The sequence below is a fragment of the Mustela putorius genome, unplaced genomic scaffold (assembly GCF_011764305.1).
Source record: "Mustela putorius furo isolate JIRA1106 unplaced genomic scaffold, ASM1176430v1.1 tig00001012_pilon_pilon_pilon, whole genome shotgun sequence".
In the NCBI taxonomy this organism is placed as follows: Eukaryota; Metazoa; Chordata; class Mammalia; order Carnivora; family Mustelidae; genus Mustela; species Mustela putorius.
This window is the reverse complement of record NW_025421531.1, coordinates 3,023,166-3,045,709: the sequence shown is the minus strand read 5'-3', so window position 1 is coordinate 3,045,709 and position 22,544 is coordinate 3,023,166. Positions and strand designations below refer to the sequence as shown.

Here is a 22,544-nt window from a genome sequence, read left to right as displayed (position 1 = left end):
ATTTGACAAAGATCACAAGTAGGCAGAGAGGCAGGCAGGGGGTGGGGGGCTGGGGAGGGGCAGACTCCCTGATGAGCAGAGAGCCAGATGCAGGGCTTGACCCATAGCCAAAGGCAGTGGCTTAATCAACAGAGCCACCCAGGTGCCCCCAGAATATGCATTGTAACAAGACTTAACCTGTACACTGCAATTGGAGAAGCGTGGTCCCATGAGGTCTCATCCAAGAAATTCTACAGTAAGGAATTGAGCCCCATGTCAAATACAGATTGAAGGAGTGTTTTCCCGGGAGCATTTTCCGCTGGTGCTGGGTAATCTGATGACCTGCATTTTCCCAGCCAGCGTAACTAAGTGTTCATCTGAATGACGGTGGTCTCCAGATTCTTTCTGAAGCCGCCAGCCTTAAGCACCAGCATGCCAGAGCTCTTGCTTGGTTCCCATTGTTCAGCTCAAGACTTGCTGCCACTGCCACAGAAAACTATTCCAGTTTTCAAACGCTGTGTAAGGGAGATCGATGTTTATGATGTAAACATAAGCAGTTTCTCCTGCTACTCCCCATATACAAGTTTTCTTGGGGTAGCAAGCCAGGAATCGGGGTGGATAACTCTCTCATTGGGACATGTACTTCCGGTGATTTGTTTACCTTCCGGTATGTGAGAGGGAAGGAAAAAGTTTAAGGACCACAGCCCCCAGTATTCTGCTTCCCCATATTTAAGCAATAAGGCGCAGGGATTAGCCCTTTTAACATGTTGGTTTCGCACAAGGAAAGCAGAATAGACCTCGTTAATGCTGGATCCAAAACAAAACTTAAAATGTCTTCTAGGAATGACAGCAAGGACGGGAACCTCTGAATCATGACCTCGTTGGAAGGACTTGGGGACTGTCCTACGCCCGGAGCCTCCACTGGAGGGCAGCAGAGCTCCGCCGTAGAAAGAGGGACCGCTTCAGTTTAGTGCAAACTTTGGTGATGAACCTGGAAATAATGAAAGCAATATACCCTAGGTGGAAAAAACAAACAAAAGTGTGTGCATGGGCACTCAATTTTGCATCGTTTCAGGAAGTCAGTACTATGTTAAATTCTGGTCTTGAAGAGTAATATGCAAACGCTTAAAATATGTGAGGAAGTTCATTCTTGGTTGCAGCCTAGCTATCACGCATTACTAAATTTTAGAATACTGGAGTTGCCTGTTTTCCTTAAACCAAGACTATTCTTTAACAATTCCAGCTTATCCCATGTCACTGCAGCACTCCCACAGAATACTTTGTTAGAAATCTTAACTTTCCTACATTTGATGCCAGTTTAAAAAATACATTATAATCTCAAGGTCCAATAAAATCTGTAAAATATTTTCCTTATTTATAGACAACCTAATTTATATCAAGTGTTGATATTGTAAAGATTGCTTCAGTTTCTTGTTTGCTCCAGAGCCTTGTTTGGTTAGCCAGGTAATAAGACCTTAAGTCTTAATATATTTTGTAATTTATTAAATAGACTGAATTAATAAAACTCTAATTTTCTTTTATAAAAAAGTAAGCTTTACTTTGCCATTGTACATTTATAAATCACTAATGCAGAAGTTCCTAACTTTAGCTGTATATTAGAATCACTTGGGAGGCTTAAAAAAAATCCCTATGCCCAGGCCCCACCCCAGGTGACTTATATAAGAAAGCCCAGGGGGCTGGTACCTCATGCGATTCCCTGTGCAACATAGTGCAAAACACTGAGACCTGATCCCAAACATTTAACACTCTGAGTTTATTCAAATCTGCAAAATGACCAGGAAGTTTTCTGCATACACAAAAGCAAACCCCCTTATTAGTTACACAAATCAAATTTTATACTTTCATTGCTGGGACTTGGGCTTTTCTGTACTTGACCACACCCATGCACTCCAGTGATGAGGAAGGCGCGTCTCCTTCCCAGAGGCAGGGATACAGAGGTGGTGTGTAGTGAAGCTGGGCAATCACAAAGGCTGATTTGGGAGATCACAGAGGCTGAGAGCTGGGCGAATCAGGAAAAGCTTCAGTGGGTGGGCAGTGGGAGCTGAGCCTTGGAAGATGCCCAGGACCTGGCGGGACCATGAGGGCTCCGGGTGGCTGTGAACCAAGAACTCAGCAGAGCACTTGGGGCGCACGGTCTGCTTGGCGGATGCAGCTTATTTGAAGTACATGGAGCAGCAGGAGGAGAAATCTTAGGAAGAAAACCTGGGACTTAATCATAGGAAGCCTTCAGGGAGCACATGAAGCAACTTGGGACTTGATGCTGTAGGTCACGTGCTGTGGCTGAACACCTCCGAGCAGGAGTGGGATGCTAAGGGAAGCTGGGCCCCAGGGGCAAGCACATGTCCTCTGAGATCAAGCACGCTGGAAATAACACATCATCACACGGGAAAAGTCTCCAATCTACACTTTATTTTTTGCAGCATTTGAAGATCCAGATTTCAAAACAATGAGCAATAAAGATCCGACACATGGGACGTCTCATTTCACTGCAAATACATTCTTACAGTTTCAGCAAACTTGTAAATTTACATACACGTTTTTATGTCATTACAGAAACTTTCTGTTTTCCCCTTATGTTAGGTGATTGACAAGTTGCCTGACAAAGAGCGTAATTTATTTTTACACATATATAACAATTTCCATATAAATCTACTAAAATGAAAATTAAATCTGAAGCAGAAACTACTGTACAAGTCTATTTATTTTTGAAAGCATAACAATCTTTGGTTGAAAAGATTCAGTTCGGCCCGTTAAAGGGCCCAGCCATCCCTTGCTTTGAGGCAGTGCTACCCCCCCACCCCGAAGAGTAGGCGGCAATGGGCAGGGTACTGCTGGGGAGGGTCCGGCTTCCCCTCCGCACTGATTTCAGAATTCCCGTTTCTTTTTGCTCCAGCTGGCGGATCCCAGAGGGAAGGAACACGGACAGTGCACCACAGACATCCTTCATCTGCAGACAGGACTTAGCTGCTCTGCGCTGTTTTCCCAACCTTATCCTTCTCGGGGCAATGCTTCTTTGCCGAATGGGCCCTACTAACCATCCAAGTGCAAGATGAAACTCATACAACTGTCATGTGAGTTCGAGTGGCCGTCCCTCCTCTGCCCCTCTGGGCTTCTCTTAAGGAGACCCTGCCTGGGGTGAGGACGCAGGGGCCACAGTCTGTCCCAACCAAGCATCCACTGCCACCTCAGCTGCTGGCTCTTTCTGTCCCTCTGCACAACCAACAGCAGGCAGTCTCCTCTGAAACGCGCACCTTAGTCTTTACTCTGCTTTTTTGAGAGAACCTGAGCTTCTCCGATGGCCACGTTCCTGCAAACCTCACCCCTTTTACACAGCCTTGTCTAAAGTAAGACCTCTCTGCATTCAAGTACCGGGAGAAGAGGGCCCCCTGCCGGAATTTAGAGTGGAATCAAATTTTCCTAAAGAGCAGAATCCTCTTAGAGGAAACTGCAAGGCCACAGTGTTCCCTCTGGCACCAGCTGGCTTTCTTGCTAAGTGAGCGCTGGATCCCTGATGTTGTACAGGAGTTTGCAACGGATCTGATCCCTCATGCATGTCTCAGACTGCCGATGCTTGAAAAAGTGAAGCACAGGTCTGTACATGTTATAACTTCCTTAAATCACCATGAAAATTACAAATAGTTAAAAACATGTATATATAGAATTCTCCCCCATTCAGAGTATTTTCCAATAATATTCTTAGTTAAGGAAGTCAGACTTGCTCGAAATCCCAATTTTCAGTGTTCCCATTTTTAATGTTAAGGGCCAAAGTAGAATACACATATTTGTAAGGCTGTTTACACAGAACAATACATAAAACACATCTTAAGAGTTGTTGAAAGAGTGAATCAAGACTTCTCAATCTTTGAACAAAAAGGATTTCAAAATCACTTTCTTTACAAATAATATGTAATTTATCTTGCACAATTCTCTAAATTTGGGTATTTCATTTAAAAAACTTATCTTCCCACCTAAATACTACCAGGGATACTGTGTTGAGTTGTCCTATAAATGCAGATGTTATTTAAGGGAAAACAGGCCAGAAGTTCATTCCCATATTCATACACTGTTCAAAGCAGCATCAAAGCATTCAAACCACATTAAAATGCTAGCATTATGGCTTAACGACTGCACTTATCTGAGTTAAAAAAAAAAAAACCTAGACAATGATTTTTATAGAACCCTTTTTTTCCCCTCCTGGTTTTACTGACGTAACTGACATGTAACATGGTATACATTGAAGGTGTGTACAGCCTGAACTGATAAGATATGCTGTGAAATGCTCACCACAGAATTTAGCTGATAGCACCACAATTACAAAAATGTTTGTCTTCCTGATCAGGACTTTTAAGATCTACTCTTAACAGCTTGCTAATATACAATATAGCAGCACTGCTGAAAGTCACCAGGCCACACGTTAATTCTATCCCAGTATTTGCTAATTTTAAAACTGGATGTTTGTCCCCTTTGACGTTCTTCACCCAATTCTGCTCACCCCCCCTCGCGGAGCAACCACCAATCGGGTTTCTAGGAGTTTTTCCCATTTTTTGTGGTTGTTGTTTTTAGATTCTACAACAAGTAAAATCCTACAGTATGTGTCCTTCTGTTTCACTTTTATTTCACTTAGCAAAATGCCTGGAGGGTCCATATATTCTGCCCTCAACATCAAGATTTCCTTCTTTTCTATGGCTGAATAGTATGCCGCCATATTTGCGTAGCATGTTTTCTGTTAGAATGCCTCCCTCCGTGGTTGTTTCTGCGTTGGGGCTCTTATAAATAATGCTGCAGTGAAAAGAGTGCTGTACAGTTATTTTGTTTCCTTTGGATATATACCCATGAGTGGAACTGTTGGATCATCCAATGATTCTCTGTTCTTAATCTTTTGAGGAACATTTGTACTGTTTTCCATAAAGCTGTGTGAATTTACTGTAGATCTCAAAGGATTTACCAGTGTGTAGAAACCTTTTAGTGATCGGCTGGCATAGTTGATTTAACCTGATAAGCATGGTATTCGGCCCCAGGTTCTCTTTCCCTATAAGGCGAGGTAAAAAGTATCACAGATAAACATAATTAAGTACATAAATTCAATTCCAAAGTCTATTTAGAAAATTGACAATTAGAAAAATAAAAGTAGGAGTACATGAACTAGGAAATAAATGATTTCTAAAAAATAATTTCAAATGTATAACTAGTTTCACTCTAGAAACCCTTCTATCCCTGTTATATATTTTTTTATTTCAAAACAATAGAGTGGTATGCTACAAAGTACTTACTAAATATTTTCTCATTTCAATTAAAATGGGCTACTGGAAAAGACTGGAGAGAAACACTTATTTTCCTAATACTGAAATTTTAAATCTGGCTCTGAGATGAAACTTTTGAAAAGGTAATGATTCCACCAGCCTTTAAGTTCAATAATGCCCCATTTAGCCCTCACTATCAAGGAGATCATATGTTTCTCTAAGAGATTCTCCTGAATAATTAAGGATAACATCAAAATTTCATGGTAACAATACTCATCTTTCTAAAATGTATTATTCTAGCCCAGTGCTGTCCAAAGAAATATACTATGAGTGACCTGGCTAACTTTACATGTTCTGGACGCCATATTTAAAAAAAGTAAAAGAGGCTATTAATGTTATTTTTAATGTGTTTTACTTAACCCAACATACATGTTATTTTACATTTTTTGTACTAGGTCTTAAAGTCTGGTGTGTATTTTACACTTACAGGACAACTGACACAGGACTAGTTACTGCAAAGTCCTTAGTAACCACACAGACTATGGACTATTACACTGGAAAACGCAAGTCTAGTCCCTGCCTTAGTAAAATAACTAGAATGGACAGATGAAAACCACCCATGGATGACTCAGTGGTTCACCAGTCTGCAAGTCACAGCGAACCCTTCAGTGATGTCGACCCAACCTAAGAGCAACCCTGTCAGTTTGGGATGCCCTAGTACTTCTTTCTGGGGGAGGCTATCCCATGAGCCACCACGGTCATAAAAGTACTTGTGTTCGAGCAATTTCCGGGGGACTACTGTGAGCCCTTTTATATTGTGAGTTAGCACAGTTAGTGAATTCTCCAAGATTGACATCTTTTTATACTTTTTGGAGTCGATACTTCTTTTGTTTGTGTGGTGGTGGAATCCTTTTCTTCACACAGAATTTTAAACAGAATCCGAGAGAGATAAAAAGGACTCAGCTAAATTTTAAGGTAACACTTATTAGATAGAACAATGAAGCAGTTTAAAGATGGTAACATCTAACCTTGGATTATTGATCACAGATGTCTTATATGACCTTCAGCCTCCATTATATGACCTTCAAATGTTTGCAGACACCCTGAAACTCACAACAGACTGAAATCTACCTTCCTGGTTGGCCTTAGCCTCAAAGGAATTCTGAGAGACCAAGGTGCACAGGACTGGGGAGGCGCGTCCTGCCACTTCCGGTTGGAATGGTGGGTCTTCCCCCTGTGCTCGTCTGACCCCAGACAGCACTCTGCTTTTGCCGAGAAACTGCCTTTCCTATTGGCCTCTGTAGAGTCTGCTCCCAGACTCCTGACTGTAAGGTGGGGTAGCACCTCACAATATAAGTGATGGGATAACGTCTCTCTCTCTTCCCGGCCGTGGAGACACACATTCTGGCACAGAGAGAGGACGGCTTCCAGTTCCTTTCATTCAACAACACAAGGTAGATGGAGTCAGAGGGTCTAAAGCAAGGCAATTCATCGTTTTTCAAAATCTAAGGACTTTTTCTGTTGGTTTCTCTTTCATACACTACAGATATCCTGTTCACGGAAAACAGGTAAATGCCTTTAAATTCCATATTTACAATCTGAAATAAAATGCTTTTTTTCCTACAAAATTAAGTAAAATATATTTTGGTTTCTAAGAAAGGGTCATTTTCCTCCCTGCACTTAAAATGTACAGATGCTATTTCTTCCCACTGGGCTAAAAAATTCCTGCACTTTTGGAATCATAGCTATTAGGAGGTCAAGGAAGCCTGGCAATCTGATAAAAGGACAACGGGGAGATTACTCAGTTGGAGCCTATGTCAAAGTAAATGCCTGCCAGGACCTGTTATTTAAAACAGGAATGGTACAAAAACATCAATAATTTAGCGAAGGGCATAGGAATCTCAGTGTCCTCTTTCATGTTTACTGCCAACATATGTTCAGAGTACTGACATCTAAATATTCATTGACTATTTTCTATTCTAGAAAGGACATCTCTGAAAAGAAACACACAAAGCCAATACCTTTTCATGATAAAAGCAAACCGTTCTCTCATCTCTAATTCTCATAGAGAATTAAATTTTACTTCTCTATGGCTCTCACCAGTTTGGTATGTGCTGAACAGAGGAAGGGGAAAGGGCTGAATAAAACAGTCACATCAAACCAAAAGGCAGCAGAGCAGCATAATAAGTGGTGTAAAATCAATGACAGGAAAAATGGACGCACAGCTGACAGAATCATAAATGACAACTTTTCTGATTCTCAATTAGGAACTTGAAACAGGAAATTTGTGCAAGAAGCTACTTCGAGGGACGCCTGGGTGGCTCAGTGGGTTAAGCCTCTGCCTTCCGCTCAGGTCATGATCTCAGGGTTCTGGGATCGAGCCCTGCATCGGGCTCTCTGCTCAGCGGCGAGCCTGCTTCCCTTTATCTCTCTGCATCCTTGTGATCTCTGCCAAGTAAATAAATAAAATCTTTAAAAAAAAAAACAGCTACTTTGATGTTGGAGGTCTTCTAGGTTACAGATGAACAGATTCTAAATTTCTGTGCAATCTGTTTACCCCCGAAACTATTTAGCCTGATGCAAATCATGTAAACTCTCTGTGAGGACAAAGGGTCCTAGCCTCTCACACATTAGATTCAGAGGAACACGCAGAGCACATATGAGATCCATGGAACACTGTCGGAGAAGTCAGTTTTATGACAAGCAGACATCTTCAGATGCATCTTGACTTCCACATCGAGCAGTTTCTCCCCGAGGCACATCTGCTTCCCCCCCAGGGAAGACCTCCGTAAAACTGATTACCTGAAACCCCATTTTCCTAGGATGGATCTAAAGTTTGCTTTCTCGACTAACTACAAAATCCTTTCTTATCTATTAGCTGTTTAAAATTGTCTGAAGAGTTTGTTGAGAGCTCAAGAATTTGAGAGCCACGTAGAAAAAGGTTCAAGTTGATGTGATCCTTCCGTTTTTTGCCCCTTGTCACCCCTCTCCCCACAGCCCGATCTGGCCACTCGATGGAGGACATCCCAGACCTCTATAACCTTCACCAAAGTACTGACAGCTTAAAAATTACAGTAACTGGCTCAGTCATTATTGTAAAAATCGGTCTGAGTTAAACCAAATAATAAATACCCTTAACAGAAAAAAAAATGGGAAAACTGCTTCATCACCGGTAAAAAAATACATAAAGTATGTAAATGATTCTAATGGACTTCAGCAAACTCTGGCTTCTCCCGGGATGATGTCACCAGAGTACAGAAAATCATACATTTATGAAACAAAAATCACCACCCACATGTGAACACATTAATGCCAGGCAAATGCATCTGTTTTCCAGAGCCACACAGTCATGAGAAGCCAGACAGGACTCAAGCAGTAGCAAAGCACTGGGCAAGGGGCGCGGACTCCCGGATGAGAAAGCCTGGTGGCAAGTGAGTTCTAGAAGCAAACTGAAGGAAAAGGGCCCATTTCACATGCCCTGGGGATCCCATTCTATTCTAGCTGAGACTAAGAACAGAGACCACAGCAGAACCCGTCGTGTGGGGCCCACATTCATCGAACAACCTAGAGACATCTGATGACCTGAAACGTGAGGACTTCCACAATGTTTGTGCTTTGGGATGGAGGCTGCAGAAAGGTGACCTGTTCCCAAGTCATCAGAAATACAGGTTTCCACCAAAATCCATTTTGTACCAAGTTCCAGCAGCCATCTGGGACAGTCTGTGCCTAGTGCCCAGCAGAGAGAGTTGCTGGAATTACCCCCTAGAAATAGAGCACTTTACAGTCTTGTAAGCAAGTTTCTCAGGCAACTACACTCAGTTTCAGGGAGAAAGGTGATCTGTATTAGGCACTACAAAGAATATAACTCGAATCTTAGCTTTTTCTTTTTTTTCTAAATGCAATATAAAGCTACATCGCTCACACACTTTTTAAAAACATACACACAGATGTGGCATCTTTAGAAAATCCAATTACTTAAAAGGGAAAGAAGTTTTACCATTAAGTTTGATAGTATTTCTTCACATTTCAAGAATATAGGTGCACTGATTGTAGTCTCCAGCCTGGCAAGTCAGGGTGTCGCCACCAGTGGGAGCTCATGAGACATGGGATCTCAGATCACTAATGCTACAACAACCCTTCCCCCCGGGGTTCACTGCTCAGGTAACTCTGCAACTTTAAAGGACCCAATAACCGGTAGCCAGAGAGAGTATCATCAACACTTGTTAAGGAACCTGTATGTATTCTGATGCAATGTTGTTGTACACAAAGTAATAGTAAGGAGCAAGGAGCTATTTTGTTTGTTTTGAGAACCTACTTCTACACAAAACTTTTGGACTTGCAAAAATATTTCTCTGCAATTTCCTACTGAGAGGGATGTGTAATTTAAAAAATATACTGCTGACTTAGCAATCAAATATGCATATCATTGTTCGACAAATATAAGACTGAAGACTCAAATGAAGGCACTATGAGTATTTAAAAATAATAACTATGTAGGGGCACCTGGATGGTTCAGTTGGTTAAGCTTCAGACCCTCGGTTTCAGCTCAGGTCCTGACCTCAGGGTGGTGAGGCTGAGCCCTTAGGCCAGGCTCCACGCTCTGCTTGGAGTCTGCTTGGGAATCTCTCTCCTTCTCCCTCTGCCCCTCATGCTTGTGCATGTTCTCTCTCTCTCAAGTAAATCTTTTTTTTTTTTTTTTTAAAGATTTTATTTATTTGTCAGACGGAGATAGCAGAAGCAGGGAAATGGCAGAGGCAGAGGGAGAAGCAGGCTCCTCGCTGAGCAAGGAACCCGATGTGGGACTCAATCCCAGGACCCTGGGATCATGACACAAGCCAAAGGCAGAAGCTTAACTGACAGAGCCATCCAGGTGTCCCTAAATTGATAAATCTTAAAAAAATAACTAAGTAATATTTTAAAAGCCTGAGCTTTATATGAGTAAATAATGTACTTTTATTACAGTAGTCTAAGCCAGATATTAATTTATGGGGAAATACATTCCATAAAACCACGAATACCAAAAGTCTTCAAATCATTAGTTTGATTTCAAAGCTCTTCTCAAAGCAACAGGGAAAAAATAAATCACTAAAGATCAGAAATTTCAAAGCACCTAATTTGGTCTATGATCCAGGACTTATTTCAAGTCTTTTGCAAACTGTAAATTATTTAAGATTTAAGTTTGATGCTTAAAAACCCTACTCTGCTCAGAAGACATATATTTGTACACTTTTTTTCTGTCTTAAGATTCCCCACTTTTCATTTTTATAGATTAAAACACAGATAAAGTTAATAATGAGGTGCTTTGTAAATCTTACCCCTGTCAGCAACCCCAACCGTTTTACTTCAACCTAGTAAATTGAGAGAACATAAGAGGGAAATCAAATAGTGCTGCTTTTCCTTCCCCAGTTCAACATGTATAAATAACATAAAAACAAATCAAATTGGGTATTTGAATGAGAACCTACATAGATTCTTCCAATTACCTAAGTTACCCAGACACATGGAAACAATTACCTAAGTTACCCAGACAAAAGCCATGTAATTTAAAAATTTCAAGGAGTACAACTGTCTAAGCCTCCACAGTGAGCGGTTCTAAATTTAATCTTGGCCACTAGTCCAATGTAGGATGCAGGGTAAACTTATGTGGGGAAGGCCCCATAACAGTCCATGATTTGCTACACAACTTAAATCTCAAATCCCACTGAAACGTTTCTTGCAGCCCTACCAGCTGCAGCCACTCTGCAGGGAGCCCTCTGACTGAAGGGACCTTAACAGCAGCCCGAGGCGGTTTCAGTAAACACGAGCAAACGGGATGGGGCGCTCATGCAGGCACAGTTTCTGGAAAGGCAGTATGCGGGACAAACAGAAGAGCTGCACGAAAGGATGTCAAGAGTGAGCAGGATCATGAGTTAGAAGAAGACGCTTTTATTTACCCTTTCTTCTTGTGTCGATAACACAGGAAGCCGCCAACTACCACAACAACAGCAACTACAAGAAACCAGGAAAAAAATAATATGTAACAGAGCTGGGTTTCAAATTCAAGATTTAGCAGCAGAAATAAGTAAGTGCTGGTTGTATTGCAGTCGTTATAAAATGTTACTTTACTTAAGCACCTATCTATTCATGTTCCCTTGACTCTTACTATCTAAATAAAGCCCATTTCCTGGAGTCACTGGACTAGTCCAAAGGAAGCCAGAGAAGAATGCTTGCTTCGTTTAGAAAATTACCCGAAGCATCTCTGGGACACAAACTCATGCCCAATCATCCTGAAAACACATGTAACATTCAGGGTTTGTGACTAAGCGGACACGTACAGTAAAAAAGACTACACAATCGCCAGCAAAATGCAGTGTGTCATACCAAGGTCAGGCTGTTCTAGACTGGTGGACTTCATTTCAAGCTATGTAACTATAGCAACTGAAAAGTTAAATTAAAAATCATTTAATTATATAAATTTAAAAATAATGCACTTTTTCAGAGTAACACTCTTATTTAAGTGGCACCAACGTTGGGGCTACTTACGAACAGAAACAACGATCACCGCAATGATGCCTCCACCTGAGAAAAAAATGAAAACAGTTTCAAGACTGAGCACCCAAGGGTCCCAGGAGGTAGCTGCATTTAATGTTGATCAGATCATCGAACGCTAAGGCAGAGAAGCTGCTCCTCGGTCTAGTTTTGGCATGAGCACTAGTGTGCCCGACTCATTTTTTTCCGTAACTCTTGGAATCGGATCCCTGTTCTGGCTTCAGCTTTGTAAGACTCTTCACAGGAACATCACTTTTGACTGTTCTGTGCTGTAGTTACCAGGTTAGCACCGCTTACTAGGACAACGAGAATTCAGCAGATTAGAAGAAAACTGTTTCAAAATGTATTACTCCATTGTAGTTGGTTTAGTTCAGTATTCATTCTATCATTTGTGATTTTGTTGGGAATTCGTATTTTTTCTACAAAAGTAGGGCTTGTGGACTGCCACAAATAAATTTCTATCCATCAGATGTTAGTTGCAGAACTATAAGTAATAGTTTATCTTATCATCAACCCCTTCTATCTTCCACCCCCTAAAACCAAGACATAATCCTCATTACCAAGGAGATTCTAAATACCAGGCACATGGATGAAAATAATGCACAGAAACTTAAACATGCGTTTTTGACTACCCAAAGAGAAATTAATCATACCACAAAATCTTAATGCTTAGCAATGATGTCAGGAGCACCTCTACTTCTAAACTGCCATTATTTATACTAAATTTCTGAAAGTCAATGAATAAAATATCATGTTTAAGTCTGATCTTTTCATTTTGTAAAAAATTATCAAGCTCGTAAGCACTTTAAGATGGCACTGTTTTTACTGTACAATGACAGTCTGACTACAGTGTTCAGAGGGAAAATATAACAGGCCTAAAGTTATAAAAAGGTTAACCTTACTATACCTGTCTAATATAAATAAAAGTAATAGATAGCTCTCTTCATTTACTTATCAAGAAATCTTTAACTGTCACAACTATACTTTTTTTTAAATTTTTACGTACATTGTGTGAACTATGTGGGCCTATATAAAGTTTGCCACGCTAGCATATTCTAGAAAAAAATTAATCCAATCTGTAGTACTTTAAGGCTTAATATATACAAGGTACAAGTAGAAAGAAAACTGATCTACAAACTGCCATCAAAAAATAACACTACCACATGGACAGCAAGTTACATTTTATGTGTTTTAATCTATACATAATTACAGAATTTAAGGAAGGTACCTCGCCCTACTAGGAATCATTTTGGGGGAACACCTCTTAAAAACTATATTTTATACATGTGTTTACAAAGACTGCTGCTTACCTCTACTATGGTATCTACACTATTAAAATAACAAGTGTCAAATTTTACCAATTTGTGACACACATGCTGTATCTTCTCTAACTATAAGTAACTGAAATATGATATTTACACGTAGAACTCTAAGATTTCATAATAACCAAAATAGTACCTAAAGTCTTAGGGCCATCATCGTTTGTGTCATCACCAGGGTTTGGGCGAGGTCCTAGAAAAAAAAAAACAAAACAAGGAAATAAGTTAAAAAAAAAAAAAGAAAAAATAAAGTTCAAAGACCTCTAAAGTCATAGGTTTTGATTTTTCACCTTTGTATAAAAACCCTTATAATTTCCTTTTCCTCCAGTTAAAGGTGGCATCATAATACAAATTTGTATGTGACCATGGTTCTTCTTGTCCAGTAATATTTCCTGTGATAATATTCTGTGGTACTGTAACCAACTATATCTTAAGTATATTGTTAAAATTATGGATTTAATTGTTAAAATATGGATTCAATGTGATTCTACTTAACAGTAAAAATTTGGGGGGCTTAATAAACAATTTAGATATTGATCTGCAATAGAAGGAAACTTCAACTTGATGAAGGCCATTTATGAAAAGGCCGTCATTTGCATCATACTCAAAGGTCAAAGACTGAAAGGTTTTCGCTTACGACCAAGACAGGACAAGGAACAAGACAGGATGCCTGTGTTTTCCACGTCTATGCAACATAACATTAGAAATTCTAGTCAGAGCAACCAGGCAAGAAAAAAATAAAAAGCATCCAAACTGGGAAGGAAGAAATAAAATGATCCCTGTTCCAAATGACATGCATGACCTTTACACAGAAAACTGTAAGGATCACAAACACTCCTATTAGAATAAATGAATTCAGCAAAGCTGCAGGGCACAAAATCAACACACAACAAATGGTTGTATTTCTATACACTAAAAATAAATAATCGAAAAACGAGACTAAGAAAACAATCCCATTTACAATAGCTCAAGAACAAACAAAATACTCAAGAATAAAACAAGCAAGAAGGTGAAAAACTCACACACTGAAAACTACAAAACGCAGCTGAAGCAAACTGAAGATATAAATAAATAGAAAGACATCCCATGTTCATGAATTAGAAGACTTAGTATCATTAAACTTTTAATACTACACAAAGCAATCTACAGATTGAATGCAAACCCCATAAACCATCTTGAAATGCATGTTGCAGAAACAAGAAAAACAGAATAAAAACCCCATAATTCCTACAGTATCTCATAGCCAAGATAATTTTGAAAAAGAAGTGCAAAGTTGGGAGGACTCATGCTTCTTGATTTTAAAACTTATTACTATAAAACTACAATAATCAAAATAGAGAGGTACTGGCATAAAGACAGATACATAGACCAATGGAACAGAACAGAGAATTCAAAAATAAACCTTTATGACTGTGCTCAAATGACTCCACCAAGTGTGCTAAGAATACTGAACGGAGAAAGGGAAAAATTTTTGACAAATACTTCTTAGAAAACTGGATATCCAAATGCAAAAGGATGAAGTTGGACCCTTACTTTTACAGCATACATAAAAATTAAGTCAAAATGGATACAAAACTAAACACAGAGCTATAAGCATAAAACTCATAGAAGGAAACATACAGAACAAGCTTTGTGATGTCGGATCTGGCAACTATTGCCTGGATGTGACACAAAAAACACAGGAAACGAAAGAACCAGAAAAACTGGACTTCATCAATGGACACTGCAGAGAGTGAAAAGGCAATACACAGAATAAGAAAACATCTGCAAACCATACACCTAATAAGAAACTGATACACAAAATATATAATGAACTCCTAAAACTCAACAGTGGAAAAACAAGACAATTAAAAACGGGCAAAGGACTTGAACAGACAGGTTTCCAAAGATCTGCAAAAGACCAATAAACACGTGAAAAGATACCTATCACTAGTCATTAGAGAAACGCAAATAGAAACCACAATGAGGGGGGTGCCTTGCTGGCTCAGTAGGCTAAGCTTCTGACTGACTCCTGATCTCAGCTCAGGTCTTGATCTCAGGGTTATAATTTCAGCAACCCCCCCAAAGGCAAAACAAACAAACAACAACAATAAAAACCCACAATGAGATACTATTACATGTATATTAGGATGGCAATTGTCAAAAAAACGGAAAAGAACAAGTGTTGGCAAAGATGTGGAGAATCTGGAATCTTTGTGTATCACTGGTGGGACTATAACATGGGTAGCCACTGTGGAAGATAGTATGGCTGTCCCTCAGAAAAGTAAACAAAGAATTACCATATAACCCAATAATTCTACTCTTAGGTATACGTACTGCCAAAACTGAAAAGTTACTCAAATGCTAATATTCAGAGTAACATTATTTGGAATAGCCAAAAGGCAAAAATGACCCAAATGTTTATGAACAGATGAATGAATAAACAAAATGTGGTACATAATACGAAATATTATTCAGCCAGAAAAAGAAATAAGTTCTCATATATGCTACAAGATAGTTGAAATTTGAAAACATTATGCTAACTGAAATAAGCCAGAAATGATTCCACTTCTGTGAGGTACTTGCAATAGTCCAATTCATAGAGACAGAAAGTATAAAAGTGGCTGCCCCAGCTGGGGAAGGATAGAGAGATGGAGAATTATTGTTTAATAGGTATAAAGATTCAAAGTGAGATGATAAAAACATTTTGGAGATACAGATAGTAATGATGGTTGCAAATAATGTAAATGCACTTAATGCCACTGAAATGTACACTTAAAGTGGTGTTAAATGTAAATGAAATGTACATTTCAAGTGGTTAAAATGGTAGTATAAGTTTATTCAGAGATATTAACACTCAAGGGCACCTGGGTCGTTCAGTCAGTTAAGTATCTGACTCTTGATTTCAGCTCAGGTCATGATCTCAGGATGGTGAGATCGAGCTCCACACTGAGTTCTGTGCTCAGTGGGGAGTCTGCTTGTCCCTCTCTCTCTGCTGCTCCCTCTACTCACTTAATCAAATAAATAAATGAGTAAAATCTTTTAAAAAATTAACATAGAGAATAGCCTAAACATTTCTGAGAAGGAAGTGTTCTTCCAGAAATTAATCACACTATACTATAGTAAAAACAACAACAACAACAAAAAAAAAAACACTAACAGTAAAAAAAAAAAATTATATATATATATATATGATCTGGTACTGGCTCAGGGATGTAGAGTTCAAGTGTACTGGAGAATGACTAGAACACTCATGAATTTCATAATAAAAACTGGTACTTGAAAATAGTTGGAGAGAGGACAACTTATTTTATAGATGCTCCTACTTCGCCACTGGGTCGGAGTGGGTAGGGTGGAGTGGAACCCTATCTCACACCATATACCACAATGAATTTCAGATGCACCCACGACTTAAATGCAAACAAATCAATCAGAATGCATGGTTGAAATGACTGTATATTTCAGCATGGGGAAGACCAAAAGGTTAAGGCAAAACACACATAGCTATTAGGATAAGAGCAATACACCCTACTACCTGTTAGTATAAAAATACACATATAAAAGTCCCCTGATGGGAGAACAGTTTATATAAACTGTGGCATATCTCTTTTTTTTTTTTTTTTTTTTAAGATTTTATTATTTGAGAGAGAGAAAGAGAGCACAAGCAGGGTGAGGGACAGAGGGAGAAGTGGACTTTGGGACTCAATCCTGGGATTCCAGGATCATGACCTGAGCTGAAGGCAAGACACTTAACTGACACACCCACACACCCCTAAACTGTGGCATATCTTAAAGTCACCATTAAAAAGGATGGGATAAAATAAATCTGAATACAACACTAATCCAGGAAGTGGAAAAAGTGCAAGTTTCAGAAAAATATGAACAGCATGATGCCACTTTTATTCAAGAATGAAGTAAAAATTTATACCAAAATATGTGTAACTACACAGAAAAGGATACTTATATACAGAAACAGGTAAAAAGTTTACTATTTAAACTATTAAGTGATTAAGTCAGGTAATGGACTAAGAGTGATTAACTCCCTAAACTATTAAGTGATTAACTGAGGTAATAGACTAGAGAAAGAGTAAGAACCCATCTTTTATTCTGTATACTTTTGCAAAGTTTGAAATTTTATAAACTTACATTCGTATACTTACATATTAAAATTACAAAAAGCAATCTATATCCAATAGTATAAAAATCTTGAAAGAAACTTGACTAGTAAAATTAAAGCAAAGAAAAAAAGCCTAGAAAACACTTACTCACTTCATGATAACAATACTTTCATTTATAATGAGTTCTGACAAATCAACAAGAAAAATATTGTAGAAACCTAATAGAAAAACGAGCAAAGGGCATGAATAAAACAAGGCAGACCAAAAAAAGTTCAGCTTCACTGATAATTAAGAAAATGTAAATTAATATAGGACATCATTTTTAACCCATCACTTTATAAAACTTTTTTTCCCAAAGATTTTATTTATTCATTTGAGTGAGAAAAAGGGAAGCATGTGCACAAGCAAGGGGAGTGGCAGACTTTCCACTGAGCAGGAAGCAGGACCCAGCTCAATCCCAGGACCCTGAGATCACAACTGTGCAGAAGGCAGACACCCAACAGACTGAGCCACCAGGGGCCCCAGCGTCAATAGCAGTAGGATAAAGAGTTGCTGAACCTGGAGGTGTAGTTGTTGAACTCGGAGGCATAGTCGTATGAGGAGACTCGGGTTCTGAAAAAATTAATTTGTTTCAATTCACCAAATTTATTAATACAAAATTATGGATTTAATTTTGATTTTAAAAGATTATTTCTCAAAGTGAAAAATATTTACCTTTTAAACTTTGTAATTCTATTTCTGGGAATTTAACCTAAATATCTATTTGCACAAGTACATGAGAATGTATGTGTAACATTGTTTGCTATAGCTTTGTATTTTAAAATGGAAATCCCGGAAGCTAAATGACAATAAGTCATACCAATAATGGAGTTCAGAGATAGCAACTTTGAAATCTGGAAAATATTTCCTTCCAACCATAGCAAAATAATCTTTCAGTTCTTAAGCAGAGTAGCTTATCAGCAGAACTGGCAAGAAATCCCTCATTTCATGTCAATGAATAAGGACTATTACTGCCTTCAGTGGCTATGAAATTTATTTTCTATTCCTAAATAAAAATGCCCAGTAAAAAGAAAAAGAATAATTCTATGAAACAAGGAGTTTGGTGGGGGTGGAGAATGGAAATACAGGTCTTACTCTGGAGATAGCAGAAATGCCCCAGTTTAAACTGTGCTACAAAAACAAAACAAAACAAACCAATTCCAGTACCCAGCACCAACACCAACACTGAAAACCAAACTAAACTGGTTGCAGTCCAGCAACTGAAACAGTTCTGGACCAGGAAGACACCCTAAAGGGCCCGAGAGATCCCTTTTACAAAGAATAAAACAGCAAAGTAAAAGACACAGAAAATATATATGTTAAAGACAGAAGACAAGGACCTTCCTCTTCACTAATACTCACTCAAGTGATATCATATGAGCTACCTTTAGGAGCTTCCCATATGCGAGGGACTGTGCTGTTTCAAATGAATCCCATGAAAAGTTTACCAGCACTCACTAGGGAAGGCATTAAAATCATTTTACAAATACATACACATTGAGGAGTCCATAACTTGCCCACCTTTACATACCTGTTTCTAACTGTATGCTATGGCAAATCCGTTTTGGGGACTGTTAACAACTTAAAAATGACTACCAGTATGTTCTTCTTCCTTTCATTACTGAGCATAATGAATGCATGTAAAACATTAGAGATTTAGATGATTTTGAAATATATAAGCAGGAAGGTACTAAACCTGAGACACTTGGAATAGGTGGTTTTGTACTGGGAGGAGTCAACACTGGAAAACAAAATAATGTAGATGCATCAAATGATTGGGAGTTATTGCTGGCATGTGCACCAGGAATTTAAAGGATTTTTGGAAAAGACAAGCAGAAAGTTACTAAACCTGTATGGTTCAAAATCGGAGGACTGGTACTGGAAGGAATCAGCACTGGAAAAAAAAATAATGTAGACTTGATCAGCTTGATCAGACTTAATTTTTGAAAAATATAAGCAGAAAGTTACTAAACCTGTATGGTTCAAAATCGGAGGACTGGTACTGGAAGGAATCAGCACTGGAAAAAAAAATAATGTAGACTTGATCAGCTTGATCAGACTTGATTTTTGAAAAATACAAGCAGAAAGTTACTAAACCTGTATGGTTCAAAATCGGAGGACTGGTACTGGAAGCAATCAGCACTGGAAAAAAAAATAATGTAGACTTGATCAGCTTGATCAGACTTGATTTTTGATAAATATAAGCAGAAAGTTACTAAACCTGTATGATTCAAAATCGGAGGACTGGTACTGGAAGGAATGAGCACTGGAAAAAAAATAACGCAGACTGGGAACTATTGCTTTCTTTCCATTATTATGAAGCATACCTTCCATTCTTAACTCATTTAGGTAAAAATTTCCATGCTTCAGTTTTCTGAAAAATGGCACCATTCAGTTTTGCACATAAAAAAAGCCAAACGAGAAATGTATATACTTCTGTGACATACCTAACATGCAAAGCCCCTATGAAAACAGAAAATTACACAGCAGAATTCTTTTGTGAATTCCGTCATACATCTGTCAGGGAAATGCATACAAGACAGAGTTAAATACTAAAATTGCTTCTATTCAACTATTTGGCATCACTGTTATTTAATGTCGAGGAAACAAAATTAAAAGGAAAAAAAAAGACAAAAAGGCAAGTGACACCTACTGTACCTTTAAGACACGTTGGCTTCGCAGGCTCCCAAGTACTGTTACTACCACAGACTGCTGTGTTCTCACCCTCATGGTAATAACCCGGGTTGCATTCAAATGTGACTGTTGCTTTGTAGTAGTATTTTTTTCTGAATCCTGATAACAGTCTTCCATTTTCAGGGTTTGGAAATGGACATTTGACGACTGAAATGGAAAGAAAGTCCAGAATTAATGGAAAGCTGCTTGAACACAGGAACAGAAGAAATGGTACGAAGTAATTTCCTGCCGGAAGAGACATACAAGGAATGAAAGGCAAGGTGTTAAATAAAAGAAAATTTAAAAACACCAAAGAAATCTGTATGCATATAAACATTTTAGTCCTCAAATTTAGAGAAATCTAGTAACTTTTTTCCACCTAGAAAGACTAGCATTATAGTTTATTGGCTTTCCCGTATTTTTTCCCATTACTGACAAGGCTTGAGAAAGCCTGACTGCCACATAGAAATCTGGGGTAAGTTCAAGAGCAACCTTAAATCCCCCTCTGTTCTAGGATTTTTCACAAGGTCATGTTGACACTGCTTTCCTAGAAGCTGGGGAACACCTTATGAGAAGGCAATACTTGAGCTCAAAGTTAGAAGTTGAAAGCAGGCAGCCATGCAAAGAGAGGCAAAAAGGAAGTTCTCAGGTAGCAATAACATACACAAATGGAGAAAGGCCAATGGAGTTAGGGCAGCATTTTCCAAACATCTTGGCCGGCAATCCAGAGATCAAACAACACATTTCCTGCTGTAAACCAGTATATGAGCACATAGGTGAAATACAAGTTAGCCTCATACCTGTAATTCTAATGATATTGAGCAACTTCTCACGTACTTTTCACACCCATATATTTTCTTTGATGAAACAGAGGCATTCAACATTTGCCCATTAAAATAAAATAAAAACTGGGCTGTTTTCTTATTATTGTGGGCTTTTTTTTTTTTTTTTAAGATTTTACTTATTTGTCAGAGAGACAGAGAAATAGAAAGAGAAACAGCATGAGCAGGGGGAGTAGCAGGCAGAGGACAAGCAGGCTTCCCACTGAGCAAGGAACCTGATGTGGGACTTGATCTCAGGACACTGGGATCATGACCAGACCTAAAGGCAGACACTAACTGACTGAGCCACCCAGGCCTCCCTTATTATTGCATTTTAAGAGTTCTTTACATATTGTAGATATAAATCCATTATCAGGTATGAGTTCTGCAAATATTTTGTCTCCAGTCCATGGCTAATTTTTAAAAATTCTTTTATCAGTGTCTTGTGAGAGCAGACATAGCGGACTTTTAAAAAGTCTATTTCATTAATTTATTTCTTCATTAAAGGATCAAGCTTTTATGGTTATACTTAAATCTCTGGCTAGGTCACATTTTCTGTTTTATAGTGAAACTTTTATAGTTTTAGGTTTAGTCTATTATCCATTTGGAGTAAACATTTTTATATTAAACTAACACGAGTTAAGGGTTCTTTTTGGTATTTTTGAATATGCATGTCTAAATATGCCTGTATTTTTATCATTTTCCATTGATTTGTTTGTAAACTGTGATTAAGATCAACTAGACACACCTGGAAGGGTTTATTTCTGGACTTTATTCCATTCCATTGCTGTATAAGGCTACTCTTTCAACAATACCACACTGTCTTGATAATATGCTTCATACTATGTTTTATAATTAAGTCCTTAAACCAAAAGCAAAAATGCTTTGAATATTTTGCTTTGTCTTTTCAGACTAACTTTAGATTCAGCTTGTCAATTTATACAGAAAATTCTGCTGGGAGTTTTATTGGGGTTGTGAATATTAAGATCAGTTATGAAGAAATGACATTTTTATTATACAGAGTGTTCTAATTAATGTTACTGAATTTCTATTATTGATATTATTGAGATAGTCTTTCTTTTAGTAAGTGTTTAGCTGTTTTTAGTCACTCAAATCTTGCACGTTTGTCAGAATTATACACAAGTATTTATACAAGTTTGAAGTTCTAAATGAAACATCAACATTCTCTAATGGTTTATTGCCAGTATGTAGACATAGAGTTGATTTCTGTACATTGATCTTCTGTCTCACAACCTTGCTAAAACTTCAATCTTTCAAATCTTCTACCACCTAATCATCTCATGAGTGAACATAGTATATTTTATTTCCCTCTTTCCAGTGTGTTCCTATATCCATCTCTTGCTGAATGCTGAATACAATACAATGCTGAATACAGTGGTGATTGCAGGCGTGCTTGTCTTGTTCCTACCTTAGAGGGAAATAAATTAGTCTTTCATCATTAAATATAATGCAAGCTGTGGCATCTTTATCAGGTTCAGATAGTTCTGCTCAATTCCTGGTTTGCTGTGTTGCACAAAGAGTGGTATTTTGATATGTTGTGCTCTTTATTTTTATTCAATTCAAAGCATGTTCTGATTTTCCTGTGACTTTTCCTTTGACTCATGGATTGAGTGTCTTGTGTAATTTTCAAGTATTTGGGGCTTTTTTATATATCTTTGTTTTCTACATTCATTTCATTGTTATCTGACATTACACTCTGCACGATTTCAATTAAAATTTTTTTAAACTACCATATTTTGTAGAATATGGTGTTGGAGAATGTTCCGCATGTACCTCAATAGAGTACATATTTTGCTGCCCTTCAGT

General features: G+C 38.3%; 1 protein-coding gene across 25 annotated transcripts in view; it reads right to left on the bottom strand.

Annotated features, from left to right (window-relative positions):
• Positions 1-2,389: 2,389 nt before the first annotated feature.
• Positions 2,390-22,544, bottom strand: part of CD46 (CD46 molecule) — a 43,172-nt gene continuing 23,017 nt past the window's right edge. Inside the window, exons 6-17 of one of the 25 annotated variants that reach the window (XM_045087036.1) lie at positions 19,882-20,064; positions 19,445-19,489; positions 19,321-19,365; positions 19,197-19,241; positions 19,073-19,117; positions 18,920-18,964; positions 17,743-17,796; positions 13,227-13,280; positions 11,763-11,798; positions 11,174-11,228; positions 10,556-10,588; positions 2,390-7,688 (exon numbers count right to left, since the gene is read on the bottom strand). In XM_045087036.1, the coding sequence (XP_044942971.1) occupies positions 10,579-10,588; positions 11,174-11,228; positions 11,763-11,798; positions 13,227-13,280; positions 17,743-17,796; positions 18,920-18,964; positions 19,073-19,117; positions 19,197-19,241; positions 19,321-19,365; positions 19,445-19,489; positions 19,882-20,064 (617 nt within the window). In that variant the 3' untranslated portion in view covers positions 2,390-7,688; positions 10,556-10,578. Of the gene's footprint in view, positions 7,689-10,555; positions 10,589-11,173; positions 11,229-11,762; positions 11,799-13,226; positions 13,281-17,742; positions 17,797-18,919; positions 18,965-19,072; positions 19,242-19,320; positions 19,366-19,444; positions 19,490-19,881; positions 20,065-22,544 lie in introns of all 25 variants that reach the window. The other 24 variants (XM_045087035.1, XM_045087029.1, XM_045087028.1 and 21 more) reach the window with 24 other exon arrangements.